The sequence below is a fragment of the Marmota flaviventris genome, chromosome 9, assembly GCF_047511675.1.
Source record: "Marmota flaviventris isolate mMarFla1 chromosome 9, mMarFla1.hap1, whole genome shotgun sequence".
Taxonomy (NCBI): Eukaryota; Metazoa; Chordata; class Mammalia; order Rodentia; family Sciuridae; genus Marmota; species Marmota flaviventris.
The window spans coordinates 108709796-108723057 of NC_092506.1; the positions used below are offsets into that span (position 1 = coordinate 108709796).

At 37.1% G+C, this 13262-nt stretch overlaps 2 protein-coding genes across 2 annotated transcripts; both read left to right on the plus strand.

Annotated features, from left to right (window-relative positions):
* The first annotated feature begins 711 nt into the window (after nucleotides 1-711).
* On the plus strand, nucleotides 712-2006 carry LOC114100690 (olfactory receptor 8C8-like). Its single transcript, XM_027945474.2, has 2 exons — nucleotides 712-807; nucleotides 1158-2006. Exons 1-2 carry the CDS (start codon nucleotides 712-714, stop codon nucleotides 2004-2006), a joined length of 945 nt encoding a protein of 314 aa, XP_027801275.2.
* Nucleotides 2007-11718: 9712 nt separating this feature from the next.
* Nucleotides 11719-12675, plus strand: LOC114100681 (olfactory receptor 8B3-like). The gene has a single exon (XM_027945463.1). It carries the CDS (start codon nucleotides 11728-11730, stop codon nucleotides 12673-12675), a length of 948 nt encoding a protein of 315 aa, XP_027801264.1. The 5' UTR covers nucleotides 11719-11727.
* The last annotated feature ends 587 nt before the right edge of the window (nucleotides 12676-13262 follow it).

Here is a 13262-nt window from a genome sequence, read left to right on the forward strand (position 1 = left end):
CGAAAACTACAGAACTAAGAAAGAAATAGAAGACGACTTTAGAAGGTGGAAAGATCTCTCGTGTTATTGGATAGGCAGAATTAATATTGTCAAAATGGCCATATTCCCCAGAGCCCTATACAGATTCAATGCAATTCCAATTAAAATCCCAACATCATTCCTTATAGAAATAAAAAAAGCAATCATGAAATTCATTTGGAAAATTATAATATTTTTAGGATTGTTTCGTTGGGGTTTTTTGTTGTTGGTTTGGGTGGTCAGTTTTTGTTTTGTTTTTGGTACTGGGGATTACTTCCAGGGGTGCTCTATCACTGAACTATATCCCCAGCTCATATATATAACACACACACACACACACACACACACACACACACACATATATATATATATATATATATATATATATATATATATTATATGTTTGTTTTTTTTTTCTGAATGGGGAAGAAATGATGTTCAGAGACACTGGGAAGTCAGCTAGCACTCATCCTTGATGAGACATACATGAAGGGTGGAGGAAGAAGGCAGGATATGGCAACTCCTCAAGTAGCAACACAGGAAGTCATACACGTTGTAGGCCTTGCTGCATGTCTGTAGACAACCTTCAGCCTGGAACCCAACAGCTTCTGCTTGCCTTCTGGGGTCAAAGATTTGAGGTCCATTTCAACATCGCCTTCCACTCTGACTTCTAAGGATCTCACTTAAGAAGCAATGGCTATGGAAAATGACTCCTCAGTGGCAGAGTTTTTCCTTACAGGATTAACAAACAGACCTGAGCTGCAGCTGCCCCTGTTCTTCCTGTTCTTGGTGAACAAGAACAAGAGCGCCATGGAGCGCCTGAAAAGAGGCATCATCCATGCCCGGGCCCTGGTCAGAGAGTGCCTGGCAGAGACAGAGAGAAACGCTCGCACGTAACAGGAAGCACCTTGGCCTCAGCGTCTGGACCTTTCCGGCCACTGCAGAGCACCTGCTTCTCCCTGGCCTTTGCCCCAAGTTGCACCTCCTATCCTGGGCTTCCTGTCTTGTCCCTTGGTGGGTGCCCTCCAGGAACCAGGGATGGACTTTCACTCCAGTGGGCAACGCTAACTGGGCTCCTCCCCCTGCAAGAGTTAGCTGCCAGGTCACTGTGAGTCCCACCCACTACCTGTCAGCAGCAGTGTTGGTCCCACTGGAGCGTTCTCCTTTCTTGGCCGGGAAACATGAGCTTAATTGTTCTAATTTTCCTGAATTTGCACCTTCACACCCCCATGTACTTTTTCCTCTTTAACTTGTCCTTCATTGATTTCTGTTATTCATTTGTCTGTACCCCTAAAATGCTCCTATGCTTTGTTTCAGAGAGGAACATCATCTCCTTTGCAGGATGCATGACTCAGTTATTTTTCTTCTGCTTTTTTGTGAATGCAGAGTACTATGTGCTGACAGCCATGGCCTATGATCTCTATGTGGCCATCTGTCAGCCTCTGCTGTACAGGGTGGTCATGTCCCCTAGGGTCTGTTCTCTGCTGATGTTGGGTTCTTACTTGATGGGGTTTGCAGGTGCCATGGCCCACACAGGGTGCATGATCAGGCTCAGCTTCTGTGACTCCAATGTCATCAATCATTACATGTGTGACATTCTTCCCCTCCTTCAACTGTCCTGCAGCAGCACCCACGTCAATGAGCTTGTGAGCTCTGTTGTTTTGGGGACAGTTGTCATTGTATCCAGCCTCATTATCGTAATCTCTTATGCTTTGATTCTTTACAATATCCTTCATATGTCCTCAGCTAAGGGTTGGTCCAAAGCCATGAGCACCTGTGGTTATCACATAGTAACTGTTGGCCTGTTCTATGGATTTGGGCTGCTCACTCATGTTAAAACATCATCTCCAGGATCTGTGACCCAGGAGAAATTCTTCTCCGTGTTTTGCAATTTTGGGGTTCCCATGCTTAATCCCCTCATTTATAGCCTCAGGAACAAGGATGTCAAACTTGCTCTGAAGAGAACTTTGAAGAGAATCACAAATTGAACTCTCCAGCCTTGTTCCCTGTTCCCATTGCTGGGTCTTTTTCTGTAATTCCCACTCTTAATCTTAATCCTTCCATTCTACCTCCTCATCTCCCTTATCTTTTATTCTACAGTTTGAGCTGTATTTTCACTGTAATTTTTTGTTTTTGCTCTATGCAATGTGACTATGTGGACTTATTCTTGGAGTTGAGACTTGTTTTTAGTCCCAAGAAGACACCAGATTTGTCTTTATTCCCTGTACCACATGGAGGCACTGGACTGAAGTCTTTTCTATCTGTATATAAAACTATCTAGTATGTTTTTGTATATCTTATCTATCCAAAGATTCTGGTGAGTTGAATGCTTTTTAATAAATTTATTTCTTTAATCTTTTCCTGAGACAATATTGTAGATCTATTTTGTGTTTCAATGTTTTATTGAATAACAAATGCCTTAAAAAAGAAGGATCATAAGTTGTAGACATGTAAAGAGAAAATTCCAAAAGTTATTCAGGCTATTTAAGGAATGATTCTCTTCTATATATTTAGGCTCACATCTATAATGGAAATGTGTACTTCTGAAAATGGAAATCGACTTAGGGTCTATTCTTGTTAGTATTTGAGGATGGATGATTCCAACCCTCTTTCCAGGTTTCTTAGATCTCACCAATATTGACAATGCATTGGTCAACTGATATTTTGTCAGACATGGACCTGAAATTTTCACCAGTTTGCATCTAATCTATATTTTCATCATTGTTTTAAAATTTTTATAATGATATTTCTCTCTACAGATGATAGCATCATCATGATGTTAAACTAATTTTCCTGTTACATAAGAAGGAGTTCAATTTTCTGTTTTAAAAACAAACAAACAAACAAAACTGATTACTTAATTTAGTAGTAGAGGGATGCTTGTATATGATCCGGAATCTGGTCCCTTGCATCCCCCAACAAAAAAGGAAAAACAACAAATAAAGTCCTCATATATGGGTTTTTGTCTCTACTCTATTAAACATAAGTCTCCTCATCGGATTCTAAGGATTATAAAATCTTTATGTGACTTGTTCAGAGCCAGAAACTAACTATACAGAGCTCCGTTTTTATCCCATTATGCATCCTGAGAAGAAATGGAAAGAAAGAATTTTAAAAGAACAGACAGAACTTCTAGAAAGTTATTCAGAATGAGCCCAGAATTGTGTATTATATAGGAACAAAACTCTGAGCCAAGATGCCAGCAGCCCAGAGTTCTTATGCAAGGCTTTGATGCCATTGTAGAAAAATCCACATTTGTTGTGGAAGTCTCATTTTAAAGAGGTCATATTTCATTAGCACTACATGTACCTCTTTATTGGTTTATAACAAACCTACATAATACTAGGATTTATTTTGACCTGACTATAAATGCATTTACTATATTTTGCTTCAATTAAGTCCCCAGTACTTACACTTACCCTCTTCCTCTTCCCTTTACTCTACTGATATTTCTATTTATTTACATTAAAAAATTAGTACCCATAATGGTGAGAGTCACTGTAGTATATTCATATATGTATGTAGTCAAGTTAGGTCAGATTCTTTCCACGGTTTTTCACTTATCCTGTCCCTCACCCTCCCGCTTAATCCCCTTCTTCTACGCCCCTGATCCTTCTTTCAATTTAATGGAATCTCCCCACCCCATTTATTTTCTCTTTCTCTCTTTTCCACTGCAATTTTAGACTACTTCCTGTATATCAGCGAAAACATTTGTAATTGGAGACTCTAATGTTAAGTGTAATAAGTCAGATTCAGAAATTCAAGAATTCATTTTTTCACTGATTTGCAGAAGTAGTATATGCACTTTTCAAATCTACTAGATAGTACAGGATTGTTTGAAGACAAAGTGGATTATTAATATAAAAATAATAGAAAACTATGATCTACAAAATGTTCTTATTGTGTCGGTGGCATAGAAATGTTCTTGCACAAAAATGTTGTCTGATGTTCATTATTACCCTGAATTGTTTCAGGGCAGGTGCCCTTCAGTGGAAAGATCCAAGTCACAGGACACCACTCCAGCATCACTGTAGTTTTCATATTTATATAAAGATAATGATGTTTGAAAAGTTCTAAAACATTGATTTATATGAGTAGTTTCAGAAGAAAATAATGCCAGTTATGAATTAAATTTATTTTTTATTATAATACATTTAAAATTTACTTCCTCTAGCATAGTCTGAATGCTTCCTATCAACTTCCACTTTTCTGTTTGTGCTCACTATAGGTATGTTTAGACAGAGTTCTTAAAACTGTTTTCAAAATTTCTCTGAAGCACATATTTGAATAAAGATACAGAAGACAGAGGATGATATGTAAAACATCCACGTCTATGAATCTTAAGTACTCAACAAAAAATGTAAAATACAAGTCACAGGGATAGCACAAAACTTGTGGTCTTTGTTAATATTGCATTGTTGTCAACAGCACATTCTGATAGAGAATGAAGCATCCAATATTGTGGCTGAGTTTTATAAAGTCTACAGGGTTATTGTATTGGCTGAATTACTGGCATTCATTGCAAATTTAATTGATTTAATTTATAAATCAAATACACATTTAATGATATTTCTTGAATATACTTAAACATTTTAATCAAAGAATTTTAATTAATTTATTTAAAATTACTTAAATTTGAGTGCAGAATGTTTAAAAGTCATATAGGTAAATGAGAAGCAAAAATAATTTTAAAGCATTTAAATATATTTGACACTTATGAGTATTTGGAAGTGAATGTGTCATTTGTTAAAAGTATGGATTATAACTTTCTTATCTTTTTTGTGTTTGATAGTTCCCAATCCACACTATTTAAATATTTTTAAAAATGTCCTTAGCCCATATTAACATATATTAAGAACCTTTAAGTATTTTTTAACATAAAAGATTTATTCTATCATAGTGATTTAACTAGATAGGTAAAAAATAATTTAAAAGAGCAATATCTTGAGATTTAACTTTCAGTGAATAAATGAAATAAGAAATCTCAGAAACTTCATATGTCAGTCCACATAGAATAGTACCCATTTCCCACCTAGTTTATTCAATCACTCAAAGTCATTGAAATGTCATCAGGTCATTTATCTGATATGTTACCAACATTTTTAGGTACTTCTCAAACAGTTCTTTCCTGTCTTTCATGAGTAAAGAGCAGAACAGGGTGTTCTAAGCACTGCAAGGCAGACAGAATGGTGAGTGGGCACAGGAGAAGGTACTATGCCCAGGCCAGTTGAGTTGGACCTCAGATAGCTGGGGTTTCTTTCTGGTTGTTCTAAAAGACTGTGGTCCAAAATGGGAGTCTTGGAGGTCAAGAGTAAGAGCATTTGAAGTGATTGTTCACCATGACTTTGGCAGGAGCAAGAGCAATGGGATAAACCGGATTCTGTGTTTCACTGTAATAACCCAACTGAAGAGGTGCCCCACCACATGGACAGGAGCTACGGTAGTGACAGGGAGAGGAACAGAGTCCATTTTGGGCAAGAAGCCTTTGGGTTGCTGGTGGAGGATACTGACAATCACTTCTCCAGGCAAAACCCCTAACCTCTGTCTCCCCAGTATACATGCTTCTGCCCATTTCTAGCTGAGTCTTGCAGAGTAAGATAGTTGCAGTGTGATTACATTAACAATGCAGAAGACTGCTGCAAATTCAAGGTTCTTTTTTGTTTGCTTGAAACACTTGAAGTAAAAAATGAAACTGATTCCAAGTATTTGTCCAAAGCTAAATGTGTCAATAAGAGAGAAGAGTTCTTACATTATTTAACTATAATTAAATTTCAAAGTTTCAAATTGTACTATGCCCAGGCCAGTTGAGTTGGACCTCAGATAGCTGGGATTTCTTTCTGGTTGTTCTAGAAGACTGTGATCCAAAATGGGAGTCTTGGAGGTCAAGAGTAAGAGCATTTGAAATGATTGTTCACCGTGACTTTGGCAGGAGCAAGAACAATGGGATCACTATTATAGATTACGCCTCAGCACACAGAACTTCTAATTTTGTGCCTGTTGACCTCATAGAATAGAGAGCAGGATGATGCTTAGCAGAAGAGGAAAGGGGAGATGTTGGGTAAAGGGGACAAAGTTTCAGTTTGGAGGAATAAATTTTAGTCTATTGCACACACAGTATGTTGATTATAGTCAATAACCATGTATTCTATACTTAAAATTGCTAAAATAATAGATTTTAAGTGTTCTTACCACAAATCACAATGGAGATGTGAAATGATAGATATGTTAATTTGTGACTCACACCTCACAATGTATATCTGTGTCATAACATCCTATTGAACCACATATATAATTTCATTTGCTCATGAAAATAAAAATTTATGTCATTTATTCTTTCACAATTTCGCACTGATTGTCCAGTGCCCACCAGTCCAGGTGCCTACCCAAAGATGAATGGATAATGAAAATGTGGTATATACACAATGCAGTTTCACTCAGCCATAAAGAAGAATGTAATTACTGCATTTTCTCATAAATGGATGGAACTATAAAACATCATAAGTGAAATAAGGTAGATTTAGAAAGTCAAGGACCAAATGTTTTTTCTCTTCTGTGGATGTTAGATAAAATAAAGAATAAAAGGGTGGGGATGGAGCAGAATCACATTAAAACAAAAGCGACATCAGTGGAGTAAAGGAAGGGGATTGAGTGAAGGGAGGAAAGCAGAAAATTAAAGGAATGGTAGAATTAAACTGAACAAATGATGCTATTTTGAATATACTACAGTGAATTTTACTTTTATTTATATCTATAAAGCATTCATTTTAAAAACTCTACAAAGAAATAGAAGGAAGACCAGTAGAGTAGAGCAAAGGGAATAAGGGTTGGGGTGGGTTTGGGATGGGGAGGAGATTAGAGAAAGAGGAAGTACTGGGAAGTAGAGGAAATTATATTTCATGCACGTATGATTATGTCAAAATGAGCATTAATTTATGTATAATTATAATGAATTAATAAAACCATAGAAATTAAGCATTGACTCATAAGTACAAAACAAAAGAAGAAGTAAAAAGCCTGGAGAAATACAACCACCTACAAATGTTAGAATTTAGAGAGAAATTGAGTGAGCATTACTTTCTTTGTCATTATTATGACTTCTAACACTAACACAGAACTGAGGAAACCAACAACTACTCATTTACACTGTACCCTCTCTGATAAGCTCAGATTCCGTGGCATCACGAATCTTAGAAGTGAATAATTGAAAAACTTAAAAGATGTTTAGGGACGTGTTAGATCTTCAGATGTCTTTACCTCTCCATGCAGCAGATGCCAATCTTTGCTTATGCTCAGTAAAGAACTAGAAGGTTATTTATTAAAGAAAGTGAAGCAGGGTTTCTAAATCATACCACTATATGTGCATGTTAGAGTCTGTAAACAAGTCAAAAATAACACCTGGCATTTTGCCAGGGGAATGTTAGAGTTCGTAAACAAGTCTGGATGGTGCCTGGCAAAATGCCAGAGGGAGTGGTTTGAGAAGTAACAAAAACAAGCCATTAAGTGTGGAGATTCCTTATTGGTTGACTGATGTATCTAGTTTATGCTAATTAAGATAAGCTGTGTGGAATGTATAAATACTGCTCCTGTCCTGCAATAAACGGCTCCTACTCCTGCTGTATCAACGTACACAAGTTGTTCGTCACCCCCGGGTTATTTTGCTGCAGCCGGACTGCAGCATGTGCATGTGTGATAGAGTTCACTATGTTGACAACAAGGCAAAAAGTAGAGGTTTTGCCTCATGAAAATTGACACCATTAGTCTTCTAGAACCAGGAGTTGAAATAGATAAAACTACATCATAAGCACTTATGATAAAATCCTGCAATTATGCAATGCACTAAAATGATTATTAAAAGTACACTAGTATACAAATAGAAAACAGATACTAGTACACAACTCTTTAGAATGATTAAAATTTGAAAAACTGACAATTCCAAATTTTGACAGGATATATGATAATAAGCACTCTCATTTATTTCTGATGATAGCTAATAGGAATGCAAAATGGTGCATTCACTTTGGAGGAGACTCTAGCAATTTCTTATAAAGTTAAACAGTATTATTGTACGATCCATCTTCTTCAGGATATTAACTTAATTGATTTGAAAATATCCTTCTCACAGAAACCTAATGTGAATGTTTATAATAACTTTATGTTTGCCCCAAACTAAAAGTATCAAAGATGTTCTTCAAATGGAAATAGAGAAACAAATTGCAGAATGTCCTTACAAGAGAATTGAAACAAATGATCTCCCTGAATTCCCAAAAGGTATGCAGGTGTCTTAATTGCACATTGCTAACTGAAAAAGCCAGTCTGAAAAAGCTAGATGCCAGGCACAAATTATATGGCCTGGTAGGAACAAAAAAAAATCTGTAAAAACAGTGAAATATGAATGGTTGCTAGGGCTTTGGAGGGAACAGGAAGGGAAAAATAGAGAAACATGGAATTTTTATGTCAGAATTCTTCTGAATGATACTGTCATGATGGCTGCACAACAAAATGCATTTTTCCAAAACTGTATAACTTCATAGCACAAAGAGTGAACATGAATATATGAAATTCAAAATTCAAGGCATCTCAAAAAGAAATGCAGATTATGAAAAGATAATCTAATTGTATTACAAATTCATGAAACAACTTCACTGAGGACAGTAGGGGAATAGACGCTGACTTAAATAATGTGGAAAATGAATGGAGTATGTAAAGCTAAAGGAAAAAGTCACTTTATACAAGTTGAGTGAGGAGTATAACAAAAATTGAGTATCACTTTAGCAAGTTCCTATGAATTATACAAGCCTATTGGTAATGAAATTGTTCTTGTTGAGCACAGGTTAGCAATTCTGAGACAGCTGTACCTGTATAGTGGAAGTGAACAGCTACATAAATAGATGATGAAGTGGGAGCCAATTTTAACTCTTGGAGTTGGAATTTAAAGATACCCAAGAAGAAGGGCTAGAATGATCTATGTGATAACAGATTACTATCGAAGACATTAGTAAAACTCTAATTTATCTTATTATACAGATAGTTTCATATGGAAACATTTATAGGTATGTGTTTATGCGTGAGTTAGTATGCCAGTATTTTTTTCATTCTTTCAACTAAGGGACCCTAAAAGAAATGAAGCCCTGATAACAATGAGCACACATAGAAATCAGCTCGTTGTATTTATTTTTTTTTAAATATATTTTTAGTTGTAGATGGACACAATACCTCCCTTTTATTTATTTTTATGTGGTGCTGAGGACTGAACCCAGTGCCCCACACATGCCAGGCAAGTGCTCTGCCACTGAGCCACAACCCCAGCACCAGCTTTTTTTTCCTAATAACATCATTATTCAATAAAAGCAATCAGGCTTTTTATAGAAATGGATGATTATAGGATGGAGAGTCAGCCTCTTATAATGTCAGAAAGTAAAGAGGTGCTCAAAACTACGAGTTTTGGCGTATAGCTCACTACTAAGGTATTTGCCAACACGTGAAGTCTTGGATTCTATTCCCACCAAAGTAAAACAAAATAAAGCCCTATACAACAACTTCCAACACACAGACACACACACGCACACACACACACACACACACACACACTCACACACACTCAGTGGGGGGTGGGGCATCCTAAGGAGGCACAGGAACAAACTAAAAGAGCTCCAAACAGTCAAAGTGTTGCTGGAGTCCTAGGTCAGAGGGGTAATAAAATTGGGAAGTCCTACACTTTGGAAGATTCTTTATGGGTGAATTTGAGTGAGGAGTATCACAAAAATTAAGTATCACTTTAGCAAGTTCCGATGAATTATAAGCATTTTAAGATAAAAAGTTAAAAATTTGATGCCCTGTTACATGCACAAGCACATGTCCATATATACAGGAAACTCTAATGTTTTCTTAAAACGGTAGCCCATGAATAGTGATTTTTGCACCTATTTGATTTTAAATTATTGACAAAAATATATTGAGTTAGAACTTTCTAAAATAATTAAATTATCATGAAAAAAATATTCTTATTTTGGATAATATTATTATTAAAATACCTATGATCAATGAGTACTTTTTTCCTATAAAATATGCACACTTTATTACTGATTATTTAAGGGACTAAATTTTTTTTAAATGAGCATAACAAATAAACTTAGCTAAATTATACATAAAGATTTAGTAAAACTATTATACCCCCTAGATTCATGATTAGTGAAAAATTTAATGATTTTAATTATATTTACATCTTCATAAATAACAGCAGAGGCTCCTTTACTGTGTGCCCTTAGGATTCAAGAGCCCTTGAGGGGAGGATCATGTCTACTGTCGTAAACTAGTATGTAACCCAAACACCAATGTTTCTTTTCTTCCTTATTTATCACCATGGGGTGATCTCATCCTAAGGGACCACACATTCCTGAATTTCTAATCAGGCCCCAAAGAACTATAAGTCCTTATCAAATGCAATATGTTCTGTGTTGTGTTGGCTCTAATGTCAAGCCCATGGCTTTTCTTTATACCATTCAGAAAATTTTTAACTAGAAGTTTCATCTACATTTCAGAATGAGTCTTGGAACACTCAGATTGTGAAATCTGTGTTCTGATACCTTTTTCAGTAAGGAGGAAGAATCTTGCAAAGCAAGTGATCAGCTCAGATACCTGGAAGCCAGTTCCTGCTCCAGGTCAGTAGAGGTGAAATATGTATAAAGGGTGATCACTTGAGTTCTTTAAGTAGAAGGAGGGTGAGTTCATCTGATCTCTCTCTCTCACTCTCCATGTGAGTAAAGAATGAGTAGAATTATTACATTGAATAACAAAAAATTTAGCAGCATGGAGCCCTGAATCTACTGCTTGCATTTTTCTCATCTAGATCTTGCTGTGTTGGCTTCTCTCTCGGTTTTGTAGTAGGACAGATACAGCAGCAGTTTCAGGAGTATAACAGGAACACACCAACATAAAGCCTTTTACAAATATTGCTGGGTGCCATACATACAGAGTTTAATGTTGTAAGAACACAGTTGGGCAAATTTTTCAAACTTAACTAATATAATCAGCATTCATATAAATTATGATTCTGCTTTATCTCCTCATATTTGATCTTTGAAAACACATTTGTCATCTTTCTTTCTGGCCTCTGTGTAGCCAAGATGCAGTAGAAAAATATGTGTACCAACACTGAGGTATATATCATTCTGAATCTTAAGCTGCCAAGGATCTTCTCCATACCTGTTATCAATTGTTGACTTCATGGATTCTTGTAGTATGGTATATGGGATCTCTACAGACTAGGGGATACTCCTTTCTAGGAAGAATAATATTGATATATTCTCTTCCCTAAAATAATTCCTCCCTTAGTTAGCACAGGAGAACTGAGGTGTCTAGTAGAGTAATGGAAATATGACCAGGGGCAAGGAATTGAGGGAACAGATGAAGTAGAGGGAGTTTGGAGAGAGATATCTCCACTACATAGCTCATCGGCAGGTGGGTTTGCGTCACAGCGGTTCCACCTCTCTACTACTCAGGACAGGAGCAATTATTTTTTCACTTTCAGTAAATACAGAAAAAAGAGAGAGTGATTGAAATGTTGAAAAGGAGGGTTCATTCAGATGACATGAAGCAAGGGATAATTTACAGGAAATCTGCCAGTACCCTCCCCATCAATGACAAAAGCAGATACATGGGTCCTCTATTAATGAAGATTTGTTGTGTTCTCCCAGACTCTCAACAAAGAGAATGCTGACCCGAAATGACTCCCTGGTGACTGAGTTTGTTCTGGCTGGATTAACAGATCTTCAGGAGCTTCAGCTTCCCCTCTTTCACCTGTTCCTAATGATCTACATTGTCACCATCCTGGGCAACTTTGGCTTGCTCACACTTATTGGTCTCAACTCTCACTTGCACACCCCTATGTACTACTTCCTCTTCAACCTGTCCTTCATTGATCTCTGTTACTCTTCGGTTTTCAGCCCCAAAATGTTGATGAACTTTGTCTCCAAGAGGAATGCCATCTCCTATGTGGGGTGCATGACTCAGCTGTTCTTCTTTCTCTTTTTTGTCATCTCCGAGTGCTACATGTTGACCTCAATGGCCTATGATCGTTATGTGGCCATCTGTAACCCATTGCTGTATAGGGTCACCATGTCCCAGCAGGTCTGTTCTGCATTGTCTCTTGGTGCCTATGTGATGGGATTTGTTGGAGCCACTGCCCACATGGGCTGCATGCTTAGACTGACCTTCTGCAATGCCAGTGTCATCAACCATTACTTGTGTGACATACTCCCCCTCCTCCAACTTTCTTGCACCAGCACCTATGTCAATGAAGTAGTCGTTCTTGTTGTGGTGGGCATTAATATCACAGTCCCCAGCTTTACCATATTGACTTCTTACATTTTCATTCTTACCAGCATTCTTCACATCAAATCCACTCATGGAAGATCAAAAGCCTTCAGTACCTGCAGCTCTCACATCATTGCTATTTCTCTCTTTTTTGGATCAGCTGCATTCATGTATCTTAAATATTCTTCTCCTGGATCTATGGATCAGGGAAAAATTTCTTCTGTTTTCTATACTAATGTGGGTCCCATGCTCAACCCTTTGATCTACAGTTTGAGGAACAAGGATGTCAAAGTTGCACTTAGGGAAGTCATGACTAAATTAAAAAGAGAGACAAATTTTAAATAGAAGAACTAATTGTATAGAAAAATTGAAGGATCTTAAAACTTCTACTGGTGTTTTTCATGAAGAGATTTTGCTCATGTGATTTCTGCAGATAGTGTTTTTTGTGGCTAGTACTGTTGTTTTGACATTCCTCTTAAAAATCTCATTGTTTTGCTTCTCTCTCTCAAACAGTTTTAGCAATTTTTAAAAAATAATTAATTGTAAGGAGCCATCCGTGGGCTGTGTGTGGACTACATCCGCATTGCAGTCTAGTGAATAGGAGAATCTGGTATTTGGGAACTTCCAGTGGAAATTTCCTCTGGATAAGACCACCCAGACACATTGTGAGTTCTACTGAAGCTCTGCCTGGTCCCACACAGCATTGGAGATGGGATGACTTGCTACAACCACCTAGCCACACAGCCTATCAGAGATGGGTGTGACCTGCCAAGATGTCAATCAACCTGCTGACTGCAAGACACCATGAAGCAAGATTCCATATCTGAATCCTTATATCCTTATATCTGCCTTAAATAAACCCTGGAGCCATTTTCTAATTGTCTAGCTCCAGCTCCTGTGTGGGCTCAATATTTCAGGTATTTCATCCTTTA